Genomic DNA, 13,644 nt, shown 5'->3' with positions numbered 1-13,644 from the left:
AGTTCAAAGTCCTGAATCACAGTTTTTCTGTTTTAACCCCTATCATAGATTGAAATTATATCAGACATGGAATAAAAAATATTGAAAATATTTTTTATTTTTTCCAACAAAGTTAGTTTTTAATTGTTATTTATGATGGACATTATTTTTCTGTAATCCTGGCGTAAATGCAGGGTTAACGCTAACGTGTTTCTTTAAATCCCTTCATTCCATTAGCAAATGTTACTTTCAGAAATCACTGAAGTAATGATCAATAACTACAATCATATTTCTTCATTATGTTCAGTCATTGAGTTCAGTCTGTACTAAGTTAGTTTCCTTTCACTCAAACTCTCCCGATTAAACATTCTAACTCTGCAGATGAAACTCAACAATCATCGCTTTGCCTTTCCTTTCTCATCCTGACTACTGCAGCTTTAATGGGAAACAATATAATTATATTTAAATAAAACAGAAAGTGAAACAGCGCAGAGAAAAAAGACACACACAAAAAAATACGGTTAAATTTCTCAGGAAATGTCTGCCTTCATCTCTAAGTCCAGCATTTTCACATGTATATAAAAAGATAACTGATTTAAATTAAGATCTGATCAAACAGACATGATTTTATTATTATTATTATTTTCAGATTTAAATATTAAAATGTGGTGTAAGTACATGTGTGTTCACATTTGTTGGTTCAGTGTGAATCGTTGAACACAAGTGCAAACATTTGTCGCCATCTTGTGGCGTCTTTGTAAATCAGCACAGTGAGTTTATGTTTCCTGCCTTCACGCCTTCATATCATTCACGTTTCACGTCTTTTCACGTAAGGAAACATTAAACATATGACATTGGTTTTATTGTCAGGACTTATTCATCAATGTTGTTATTCCGATCGATATGATGTTAAAATCTGACCATATTGTAAAATGTGTTTTACTAGTGTTACTACTATTTGAATTTGTTTTAAAGGGACACTGTGTAGTATTTATGGGTTTATATGACCCAAAATCCACTTTTTTATACATATTATGTGCTCCTGCATTGTCTAGTCGCTGTATAATAGTTTTTGTTTCATTTTCGTAGTGTTTCAAAAAGTCATGTAAAATAACATGGTCGCGGGCCGCGGTTGCATAGCCACTGGCAGCAGCGTGACGCCATGTTTCTACCGGAGCCTGTAAGGACAAACGCGAGAGAACAAATCAAGCGTCTCTTTACTTGTAGCGGAAGTCCCGCCTCCTCTCTCTCCGCTTCGTCTGCTACGGCCGCGGTAGCTCGCCCTCTCCCTCGCCTCACGAACCTCATCTGCTGACACGGAGAAAGACGACGAGGACGACATTTGACCAGCTGAGGATACCGTAGCGCTCAGGGAAGGGAGGGGGTGAGCAGAGGAGCAGTTCTTTGTTGTAAATTTCAGCCTCTCCTCTAGATGTCACTATAAACTACTTACTTCCCCTTTAAAAACTTGTCAACAAGGAGAAGACAAAAAGTTATTATTAACTCGAATGTTGTATGTTAATTCAAAATGTTTAAATTATTCATGAAGATAAACTTATTTTAACCAAAAACGTCGTCATATGGAGATAGAAACAAAACTTTTGACATTTTAGAGTTCACAGTTCCGCTCCATTCAGGCAAAACATAAAATGAAAATGTCATGACCGTCACAGCGTTGTTACATCAGAATAAATGACTGTTATTTTGTCATTTTAATTGATAGTTTCTTAAAATAGAGCGGAAGTATTCCAACAAACAACAACCACTCCTGTGAAAGAATGACCGAGCAACCAACGTGTGAAGGTAACAGCGCTGTAACGACTGTGATGACTCTGTGACAACGCTTTGAAGTTTAAATATAATATGTGAGGAAGGAATATGGGAGGATTTAAACATGTCTCTTTACTGTGGTGCTTGATACACAAACTCATAATTACAGTGCAACAACGATGACAATGAAACGCTACATTCAGAAATTACACAAAATCAGTGATTATTATTAAAAAAAAAAAAAATTGCACAAAGCCAGGTTTTTATATATAACACACACACAAACACACACACTGGTTTCCATGACTTCAGAGGACATTACATTAACCTTAACCACAATTGCTACTGACCTAATCCTGACCTTAACCATAACCTGAACCTAACTTTAAAACATGTCTTCACCTTAAAATGTAGAAATGTATGGAGACTTGTCTTCATTATGTCCCATAATGTCACTGGGTAACAGATTTGACATCTGTGATGTAAATGACAGTGTCATCGGCGTATACGGCAAACCAAGGAATACCAGGTACACACACACACACATACAGTTTCATGCTTTGTTTCAGCTTCAGTGGAAACATAGTCATAAGGGTTGTACGATGATTTCAGTGACAAATTATGAATGTCGACTTTAATAACTTAAATAAGATAAAGTGGATTCTATTAAAAGTGCTGGATTAAGAAGTTCTGCAGATTTACACCAGAGACCCATGGTCGGGATTTCTGTTGCTTAGACTCGGAAACAAGAAGGGGTCTTCGTCTTCGTCGCTGTCTTCGTAGCTGTCTTCGTCGCTGTCTTCGTCGTCGTCTTCGCCGTTGTTGTCGTGGCCGTTGTTGTCGTGGCCGTTGTTGTCGTCGTCGTCTTTGACCTGCAGAGAAGAACTCTCATCAGTTCACGTCACTGTCACTTCCCCACACCTGGACCATCACATGCACCTCCACTTAAAACCATCCCACACTCTCCAACAGCTGAGGCAGAAGGGCGGGGACAGAGAGTCGAGAGTGTTCCGTCTAATTAAGTCTTTCAATTGACAATTGCTTGCTCGTACAAAAACAAATATCATACCATATCATTATTGATGTCAATCATCTGACAATGACAGGCACATAATTCAAACATAAACATGATTCTACATCAATTATCTGATAATGACAGAGTTATGCTTGACATTCTAAGTCAAACATGGAAATAGCTTTAGGCTACTTACAGCGCCGGAACATTAACATTCACAATCAATTCATGTAATTAGGTGAACAGCATTATTACCTGAGCAACATCGGAAAATACAGTATGTGTATGACGTTCGTGAAGGCTATTGTTCATCTGCTGTATCTGTTGATCTTACAAGGTATGTGGACAGTGGAGTAATAACGTCAACGTGTCTCATAAACTCTTAAATTATACTTTTTCATGCTTCAAATTGTCTTTATTCTGTAGGACTTTAAATACCCTGTCGCACTCTCTCTGCCTGACCATGTAAAGAGCCTTGAGATAATGTATGTTGTGATTTAGCAGTAAATTTAGTAGTAGTAAAATGGTGATGTGACAGTTGTTCCTACCTCTTTGGTTGGCTGTTCTTTTTTAATCTTTGACTCTGTGTCCAGATAGGCCACATAATGGATCAGCGTGGAGACTCTGAAACAAAAACACACACATACACATTTAATTTAATCGAGCTATAGCACGACTAAGACAGAAAGTATACATGTGGAGGGGAAAATCAAACTGAGTGTGTATTGTATCCGTTTCCTGATGACCTTTATGTGACAGAAAGACTGAGTAAAGTGTGGAAGTATGTCATTTTTCTCTATATCCATTACAACCTTTCGTAAGGTGGAATATGCAGTATTTGTAGACCCAAACAGAACAATCATGACAGTACTGAGCCAGTCAATACTTCAACCAGTCGCATAACATAACGTATGCATCAAGTTGATTTCAACGTCAGGAGAAGAGCTATAGGTCTGAGTCATTTTGTCGTCCTTTTGATGCTAAGGGAGCTCTCTGTGGTAGAAATAGAAATTGCAGCGCCTATCCGTCACCACGACGCAGAAGTATAAAGGCTCGAGTGGTCTACGTGGTGACGCAGACGGATAACGCATTACGCAGTCGGAGAAGTATAATGTGGCCTTAACAGTGAGCGGTGAGTACTTGTTAATTGTGATTCAAATTAGATGGGGCATGGCCTTTGTGGTTGTCCTGCTGTCCGGAGGAAGACGCCCCCTGTCGCAGTTTATATGTAGTAATAAAACATCTGACTTTAAACATGCATGTAAACGCTACGACTAACTCCAATAATTTGATGTGCTGAGTCAACAATTTCTTTATTTTGTTGATTATATATATTACATAAGAAACTCTTATTTGCTATGCCCTAAAGAACACATGAGGACTGAAATTGTAAAATAACAGTGTTATTAAACAATCCAATGGTTCCATTCAAGTATCAATTGTGGGAAAGTTAAAGTTCCTCCTTTGCTCTGATTGGTTACCTGTGCCACAGCATGGACAGGAACTGGATGAGCACCACGAAGGCGAAGGAGAAAATGAACATGAAGCCCAGCGGGTCGATGTACATGTACTCTCCTATGAACTCCATGTTGGCGTCGAGCTTGGGCACCTGGATGGCGATGTTTGCTTCTGCCAGCTGGAGGGTAAAGGTCATCACCAGCCAGACGGTGTTGCACATGAAGTAGGCGAACGTCATCTGCAAGACAAACTGATTTGTTTACATCCATCTCGACTGTCATGGCATTCCGCAGACGTGCTGACAAAGTGATGCGTTAGTACCTTGTTCCTCAGTGCCTTGAGTTTCTCAGCCATTATCTGCTGTTTCTTTTTGTCGTCGGGCAGAGGCTCCAGGTATTTTGACGTCAGATCTTTAAAAAAAAGCTCCTCTTCCTGCAGAGTGATGCAAATCCATCCAGTTAATCTCTACCTTGCAGTAGAACAATCATAGCTCATCTTTTGATTTAATTAAAAGAAAATTGCATGAGTAATTCATGATGTTTTTGTTCGGGCGTCTTGCTAAACAATTGTTTTCTTAGCACCAGGTGCTCTGTTCAAGAATATACAACTGTTTAAAACTTCTCAAGTGGAAGGCATGAAGTCAGACTCGATCCTGACAGACAATAGAATCAAAGAGTTGGCCCTAAACCTCAACTATGTAAGGACTTTTCTATCGTCCCATGAAAATAAACATTTTGCTTGATGATGGTCTCCATGCAACCATATGCTAACATGCATGAATAAAAAAAAAACAGACCTGGTGGAGTTGACCCTCTCGCAGCTGCATGTCCTCAGACAAACTCTGTAGCTGTGAGACCCAGCCTGAAGAAAAGAGCAAGACACAAATGAAATATTAGCCAATATCAGCACATGAGAAATCAACTTTGTTTTTTTTTTTTAAACTCTGTTTTGCTAAATCAGATGAAACACTCACACTGGTTGGGGCAGACGACTGCAGGAGGCTCCTCCACACTGCAACAAGATAATAAACCTGACATTAGCACCGTATCAGTGATGGAACCATCACAGAAATATACAGTACATCCTCATTGACTCAGCTATGAATTTTAAATTTGTCAACAAGAGTTTCTGAAGGTTTCTTGAAACCCTAAATCAGCCCAACGGTCACTTCTCACCTCTGCTCTACCTGAGGAATCTCAGGAACCCTCTCATCCACCACGATTGTGTTCTGGGGCTGAGGTCCGAACTCCTCTTCCTGAGAAATCGTGCTGTTCTGCCCGCTGACGACGACCTCCTCGTCTCTGAATCCTCGCGACACTTTTCTACAGCATCTCGACTGCGTGAAGATCTCTGTGAGTTTGTTCTTGACTGTCAAGAAGAAGAAGGAAAACACAGTTTCAGTTCAAGCTGAATGTTAAATGAAGCAGCGATGTGTCACAAACAGTTCAAAGTTTAATTCTCAAATGTGTAAAATTAAACATAACAGATCGGGGAGTAGAGGTTGCTTCATCAATACTTCAACAGTGAAAAATTGCAGGGTTTATTAATAACAGGTTCTGTGAGAATGATAAGTAGTTTTAATGAGAGCATTTTTAAATCGTAGCTGATTTAACTGAACTGATCAGAACACAATGTGACTGCAGAATGTAACCAAACATGAAAGAGCCTAGTAGTCAGCAGCTCGTAGCTGTGGCGTCTGCTGTCGTGCACAAGAAAAAAACTGCACAATGTCATGGCTGTGAGGACAGAATTAACATGGCAGATATGTTGCTGTGAGCTGGATGTGGTTTGGAAATAAATAAGAAATAACAAGAAACAAGTGTGGTGTTTAACAGGGCTAGATGTTGCTAGCTATCTGGTTAGTGAAGGTTTTTAGTTTGCTCAAGCTCATTGGTTATTATGGGTTTATATACATGCATACTATGCTATTTACTTTTCTGTGCTGTGGATAGTGGGGGTGCAGCCGCAGGTGCACCGGCTCCAGGAGGGGGCGCCGTCTCCCTGGTCCCCCAGGACACGTTGTTCATGTTGACCATACTGTAAATGGCCAGCAGCAGGTAGGCGCTGGGGATGCAGATGATGTAAAGCAAGCCATAGACCACCAGACCAACCTCCTGAGGGTGCATGACCGCCGTGACCAGGTAAAAGCAGGCGAGGGTGATGATGAAGAGGCTGCTCGGAGTCATGATGGTTTTTTCAAGCATCATATGGGCTGAAGGACACGAGAAATGAGATTAGCAAAAATGGTCACAGGCTTTGAGGATTGCTGAGTTTGCATCTGGCGCACCTATTAGGACAAGAGCTGCTATCATCATGAGGAAGGCGTACAAGGTGCTCAGGACTGCAGCAATTTTAATCTGGGTGTCAGACTTGATCTTGAAGCTGATGCCGAGGAAAATGGCGGGTGGTATCACAGCCAGGACCAGAGCGGCATTGGGTGTAATATTCAAAAGTACAGTGAAGCTACCTGAAAGTCAGAAAGGAACAAAGAACTGCTTTTACAAGCTCTGTGGAGGTTGAGTGATGTAATTTACTTAACCATATAATTATTAGTCTTTCTTGTTGTTTCCATTTAAACAAATAATTACTGGTTTACAACTTGTTATTGTGTAATCTCAAACCAAATGTTTGTTCATGTTTCGTTTGGAATATTCCACTAGGCCTGACCTGCAATCATGAGGATGACAGTGGATGGCGACAGGATGGATGAGGCCAAGTTGAAAAGCTGGTAGAGCATGTAGGGTCTGGACATGGACGGGTTCCTGTTGACAATCAAGGAGGAGGAGCCGAGCAAGTCTATGACGTTTGCCATGGTGGACGGCCCCCATCGACGACGCTGTAGCCAACAAAGCATATACACGTCAAGTCGGTGATGCACAGATTCCCTCTCATACTCCTTGAAGGAACTCAATATGACTCCATAATTATTATCAATGTAACAAGACAGTGACACTGGTGGATGACATGACTGACGGGAAACTGACAGGACTAATTATGTAGTCATCACCTCACATAATAGAGTGAATTTTCAAAGGAAGCAACAGAAGGTTTATCACACAAATGCAGCAGGATCATGTCAGTAATTACCAACCACTGTCCTCTATACCTGCAAAATATTTGACACACTTTTGAGGACGTAGCCTCTTGTTACCTGGTTGTAAAACTCCTTAAACTCCTCTGGGGCATTGGTGTAGGCATCGGAGGCGGCGTTGTACTCCACCCTCCATCCCTGCTTCAGCAGCAGAGTGCACAGCCAGCGATCCTCACCTACAGAGCACAGGGACAGAGATCATTTTAGTTCAACACACTTTGTGGTAGAAGAGATATTCATGTACACATGGCAAGAGTTCAACTTATGTTTACACCATTTCAAGATTATAAGATTAAGATTAAGAACCCTTTAAGGGTTCTTAAAGGGTCCCCTTGCGGGACTGAACCGGCTACCTTCCGGTCTCAAGCTCGAAGCCCTAACCACTAGGCCACAGCTGCCTCAAGGAAGTAAAAATGACATCTGTTTATGTCCGACTCAAAAAATCCAGATATGTTTGATTGACTGTGACAGAGGGTTCGTGCTTCAGCTGCCAACTGTCCCCAACAAGTGCTGCCCAACTGTGAATCATGGGCAAATTGGGCAAAAAATCTTGTACTGATGTAATGATGAGCCTGATGAAGCTGCCCCATTGTTCACCTGTTGCATTATTGTCCTTAAGAATATCTGATATAAGAAATCTGTAAATTATTTGGATGTAGATCTGATGCTGATGTATGGTCCAGTTCCACCCCCCTATGTTGAGAAAGCATGTTAGCAACAGCACGCTCCGTCTGTTTGAAGTGTTACCTTGGTCGTACTGAATGTAGTGTTGTGCTTGTGAGGCCTTGGTGGTGTATTTTTTCATCACGTTATCGTCCATGAGAGCCTCGGCTCTGAAGAGACTGAAGCAGCCGGGGCTGCACAGCACGCAGCCAAACACGTGCTCTGATGCTTTGTGAAGCCAGTGACCCACAGCATATTCAAACTTCTGGTACCAAACCATCGGACCTGCCGGATCCAACGAGAAGTAACATTTTACTAATGTATATTCATTCATTCACATCGCTGGTCTATCACAGGTCTAACACAGCCCTCAACTTCTAATCACTTCACTGTTTTGTCATGTTTTTTCTCCATTTTACCCACCTGATCCAGTCGGGTGGATCCGGCCACACGCTGCCCCGACACGTGGGTACAGTTTCAATCGATCTATGAGCAGCATCACAGCAGCCGGTTGGAAGTCTGTATCTCCATCTAAAGCCAGGAGGTAGGTGTGTTGCTTCTCTTTCTGCAGAAACACACACGGGAATATACTGTATGTTTTTATCCATTTGGGGGGGTGTGAGTGTGTGTGTCGGTGAATGATTTCTCTCATCTCACCTGTAGCTCTTTCTTTAGCTCCGCCTCGTCCTCTCCTTTATCCAACCTTTTGTAATACTTGGCTGCAACTTTCCAGCCCAAGAGGTAGTACAAGTACATGACCTAGAAAATGTTAAACACACATTAGCAACTGAGGACTGTCAGTATTGTGAATTATTATTATCATTGTTCTTTTCTCTGCAGCTTATTCACTATCTTCTGCAGACAACGACATAAAAAGTATGAGCCACATCATGGATGTCAGCACAGAAAACAGAATTAGCTGTTGGTTGGTTAGTCATTAGCTCAGAAAGTGACATGTTTACTTCTGTTACTTTGCTCAATCCAAATTGCATATTTTCCTACCTGTGACCATCTCTTCTTGTGGCGGATGAGAGTCTTGTCCTTGAAGTGAATCACCAGAGTGTTCCCATGAGGCATGGTGACAACCACACGTCCTCCGTACGGTGTCCTCACTATTGTCTGCTCAGGGACCTGCTGCTGCTTCTCGAATAGGCCTTTATCCATGTTCACAAAATAACTGCGGACAGAGGGTACAAGAAACTTCAGCTTCATGCTGTACCTGCTCGAGATCACTGTTCAGTAAATGCTCTGTCACAATTTGACATCTTATACCTGTAAACTTCTTTAATAATTTCCACAAGCATCTCTACGTATTCATTGACGTGGCGGCCTTCGCTCCCAGGAACATCTCTGAAGGCATCGTCAAAGTAGACGTGGCCTTCAAAGGTCACATCACTGATTTCTCCTTCCTTCTTTGGCCGATACTTGTCCAAGCTGGGGAGTTAAAACAATGACATGAAGCTATTTTGGTGGCATTGATAGCTTTGTCTCTTGGAGACAAAACGTAAGCATTTTAGAAAAAGTGGAGGACAAATTACAATCTTACCGAAATATTGAAATGATTATCTTCATCATCTCATCGTATGTCTCGTGCCACATTGTTGCACAGAGGAAGACTTTTACTGGTTCCAGTGTTGTGAATCTGGAAGTGAAAAAAAGGAAAAAAAGATATTTGCAGTTTTGTGGGTCAGAAAGTAAATATAGTGGCTGTTTTTTTTTGATGATTTATGGATTATTAATGCTTAATACTCATAATGCTTTATACAATAATAATATGGTAAATAATGTAGATACATAGGGAGCTGGATTCGATCCTACAACCTGCCTGACAAATGTCGGGCAACTTAACCACTAGACTACCACTGTTTACATGAGTACTTGTGTCGTTACCCAACTTGTACCGGAAACTCGATCCATTCTGCGCATGTGCCTGACTGAATTCCTAGAACATTGATGCTCCGACACCTCTTTTGCCGCTCATTATCGTAACCGAACTGTCTAGGTATCTCGAGTGCAAGCGATTTCAAACCTTATTCGCACCATATGCTTATGCTATTCAGAACCGTTTTTAGTTGTGATGTGTACTTCGGCGTGAGAAATCCGAGGTGTGGCGTGATATCGTGAAAAGTCAGTCAAATGCGTGTGTCTCACGGCCAATGCGTGAGAGTTGGCAGCTATGTAACTCTGAATCTGTCTTCCGTACACACCACACATACTTACTTCTTGTGTCTGGAGGTTGTCTGGATGTCAAATCGAGTGTTTAGTAACAGCGACTGCTCTAAAAATGCTCCCTCATACAGCCTCTTGATGAACAGGTCCTGGGTCCTCTGGATGCGATACAGACCGAGGTACCAGAGGTGAATCGTGGCCAGAACAAGGCCGAGCCACCAGGACACTGCTGAACCTGGGGGAAGGTGAATGGATGGGGTAATTATCCACACAATCTTTACTTTAATGATTTATCCTTGAAATCACTTCAGGTCACACCACCTTCTCCTTTATTTATCTCCCATACTGCCTTGAAACAAGACAAAATGGGTCAGAAATCTAATTAATTCTATGTGCATCATATAAGGGTTGTGAGAGTGTGTTCAGTACCTGTAAGCATGCCGATGTCCCACATTTTGGACATGTCCAGGAAGCACAGAGTGTGTGTCACATCCAGAACCAGCTCTGGGAACACGATCCCATTCAGGCTTGGGACTCTTCCATCCACTTCCACGCTGCAGTAGTTTCTGAAGTCAGTGCTTGAAGTCCCATTCAGACCACGTTTGAAGTCTTCATAGTAGACGACGACAGGGATGACGAGCAGAGCCATGACAGACAGAGATGCTAGGTACACGGGGAGGATGAAGCATCGTCGCAGGGCGTGCATTTTACAAGCCACAACAGCAAACCACTGGCAGAGGGCTGAGGAGACGAGCTGGACCCCGATGGTGATGCCGATAATCCTTGTCTCGCGAGGTGGGATGGACCTCACGATGTCCCAGTCCATTTTAGCCAGAGGTACATAGGCTCCGAGCACACATGCAGTCACCACGATCCTGAGCAGGCTGGACAGGATGTGTAGCATGTTCTGGCATCTTCTAACATCTTTACATAGTCTCTTGAGGCGGACAGAGCTGCTTTTCTCACTGATTAATTTGAAGTAGGTTTCCCACCAGTTGAGAGACACCAAGACGGACGCACCCACGGCCAGACCCACCCAGATGGTCATCTTTGTATCAGTGTGATCTTTTGTGATGTACAACATGACGAACAGGACATAACCAAGCAAAAGGAGGAGGAAGGCAGCGATGGAGGGCAGCAGGGAGCGGTTCCTTTCCTTGGCAATGCACTGAGAAATGATCTGCAGGATCGTAGTGACGATAGCTACGCCGTTCAGTATCGTCACATTGGTCACAATGTCCAAGTGTGGCATCGCAACGATGGTGAGAATAGCTGCACCTCCAGACACCAGAAACTCAAAGAACATAAACTGCAGGAGAAACAGAAGAAGTAGAACATTAAAAATACATCATGCAACAAAAAGGACGACCCAGGTGCTGCGGAAGAAGTGCTTCTCATTAGAAAAACAAGTACTGATTGAAGGGTTCTCACCAAAGCTACTGTTTCTTTGGCTGGAATCCTTGCAGATTTGTAACATGCCTTCCAGATGCTCTTCTGTAAAAGAAGGACACTGGAGGTGATGAGAGCGCAGCCGATACACAGTAGAGCGACAGGTTTCTGTTCTGCTCTGAGGGTCTTTGTGCCTTCATTGGCAAAGGTGATGAGGAGGAGGAAGGAAGTCTGCAGGTGAAGGAAGGTGAGAGAGTTTAGTGTTTGATCAGTCATCATTACTGTGAGTGCCTCTGATCACACTCCATGTTCCAATTTTCCAATGCCCACTCATCTGCACATGGAAATGTAAAGAAGGAAAATATAAATATGCAGCACTGGACAAACCTTGCTGCATAGCGCCAACCCAAACACAAGCACGGCAACAACAAACAGGGAGACAAACTTGAGTAGTTTGATCATTTTCCAGGGAGTTTGTTCGTCCTGGATGACGGGGAGGTCTCGGCAGGTGTCCCATGGTCTCCTGAATTAGGACAAAAGATTCAGGTTGATGTGAATCAATGTAATTCAGCATTTCTTTTTAGCTCCTCCTGACCTTCTCTGTACTTCTCCACCAACACTTTCAAAGCCAACATCACATCTTTGCATGAACCTGCTGGCTGATCTTCACTTCTTTCCATATCTGAACTTCAACAACTCCTTCCTACATCTTCATGGTGTGACTGGTCAACTTAATGCCTCTGTATAGTTGCTACATCTCTGCACTTTTGCGCTTGTTCTTCAAACCAGACTTCTTCTACATTCATCAAGCATGTTGTTGCTTTACAAGACTGTGAAACAATCTGGTAAAAAAAAGTCCTCCATACCTCCTCAGGTATGTCAACTGGTCCAACTGCCCTCCCACTCTATCCTCTTCATAGCTGTCCTCACTTCCTCCTTACAAACCCTCTGCTTTACCTGAGGCACTGTCTGTCTTCCTCTCTACAATGACCCTGGTGACCCCCTTCCACACCTTGACTCAACCTGAAACTGAGTCACAGGACTGAACAAAGTACATTGTTTAAGTTCATGATGGTCTAGACAGGGTTCCAGCCTTCAGACCTGAATTTTTCCACGAATTACTTTTACTTTTATTAACTCACATGATGCTTTACACACATAAATATGGACTTTCACACGACTGCTGTCAGAGGATTATGCCACATTTTTATTTATTTTATGAGATCTCACTCTTCTTCTCCTTGCTAAACCACAATGACATTCACAAAAACTAATACATTACATTAATATTGATACATTTTCAACATTAATCAAAAAAATAAAATCTAAAATAATTTAATCAGAAAACATTTAATGCATAAACCTTCAATGCAACCTCACACACTGGACAAGGTCAATAACACACTGGTGTGGCTGTTCATATTTAAATAATAATAACCTGTGTGTGACTGTGTTAATCAATCAAAGTTTGTTTAGTTATAAATAATGTAAATACAATTATTATTAGTTATTTGTATTTAACTATTGGTCTCCAGCTTAAAGCCATTACCTTTTATAATTAAAAAATAAGACAAATATAGTTAAATAATCAGATTAAATGAATATCAGCAGTATTTGTGACACTTATTTTCACAATGTATGAATCTTGATTATTTTTAATCCATTACTCCATGAGTTGTTGGTCTATTAAATGTAAAAAAAAAAAAAAAATTCTTCAGTTTGAATGATTTCTTTGTTATATGAAGCAAAATAAGAACTTTGTAATTATCGTAATCTTAACATAAGTACAAATGAGAAATTGAATGAGTTAAAAGTGGACTCACTTGGGAAGCGTCCTGTCTTCATCCATGTTTGCGGCTTCTGTGTGGTATTGGATTTGACTTCACAGCAGATAGCAATTAAATACATGACGTGCGTCTCATCTGCATCGAGATGCCATTGTCGTGATACCTGATTTACAACTGTTTCCAACCTCTCATTAAAGGGCAACACCTTCAATTGTGCAACAAGATACAAGAGCAATTTTGACTTTACTGATAACCTGATAAACCCTAGACAGACTTTAAAAATATCTTTATTTTATTACTTATGGGTTATATATTAAGGATTT

At 41.5% G+C, this 13,644-nt stretch overlaps 1 protein-coding gene across 1 annotated transcript; it reads right to left on the bottom strand.

Moving 5' to 3' along the window:
- Positions 1-2,447: 2,447 nt before the first annotated feature.
- LOC310935612 (chitin synthase chs-2-like) lies at positions 2,448-13,383 on the bottom strand (the record flags this gene model as incomplete). The annotated part of the gene is made up of 22 exons (XM_083899545.1): positions 2,448-2,621; positions 3,313-3,388; positions 4,246-4,460; positions 4,544-4,654; positions 5,019-5,083; positions 5,196-5,233; positions 5,398-5,590; positions 6,156-6,434; positions 6,510-6,689; positions 6,890-7,058; positions 7,374-7,489; positions 8,061-8,261; positions 8,400-8,541; positions 8,634-8,735; positions 8,979-9,153; positions 9,249-9,410; positions 9,523-9,618; positions 10,197-10,380; positions 10,575-11,454; positions 11,577-11,765; positions 11,922-12,057; positions 13,358-13,383. 22 exons carry the CDS (start codon positions 13,381-13,383, stop codon positions 2,448-2,450), a joined length of 3,909 nt encoding a protein of 1,302 aa, XP_083755671.1.
- Positions 13,384-13,644: the final 261 nt, after the last annotated feature.

Source organism: Microchirus variegatus, assembly GCF_963457635.1.
Source record: "Microchirus variegatus genome assembly, chromosome: 13".
Classification (NCBI taxonomy): domain Eukaryota; kingdom Metazoa; phylum Chordata; class Actinopteri; order Pleuronectiformes; family Soleidae; genus Microchirus; species Microchirus variegatus.
The sequence above is the reverse complement of the archived record's forward strand: the minus strand, read 5'-3'. Positions and strand labels throughout refer to the sequence as shown.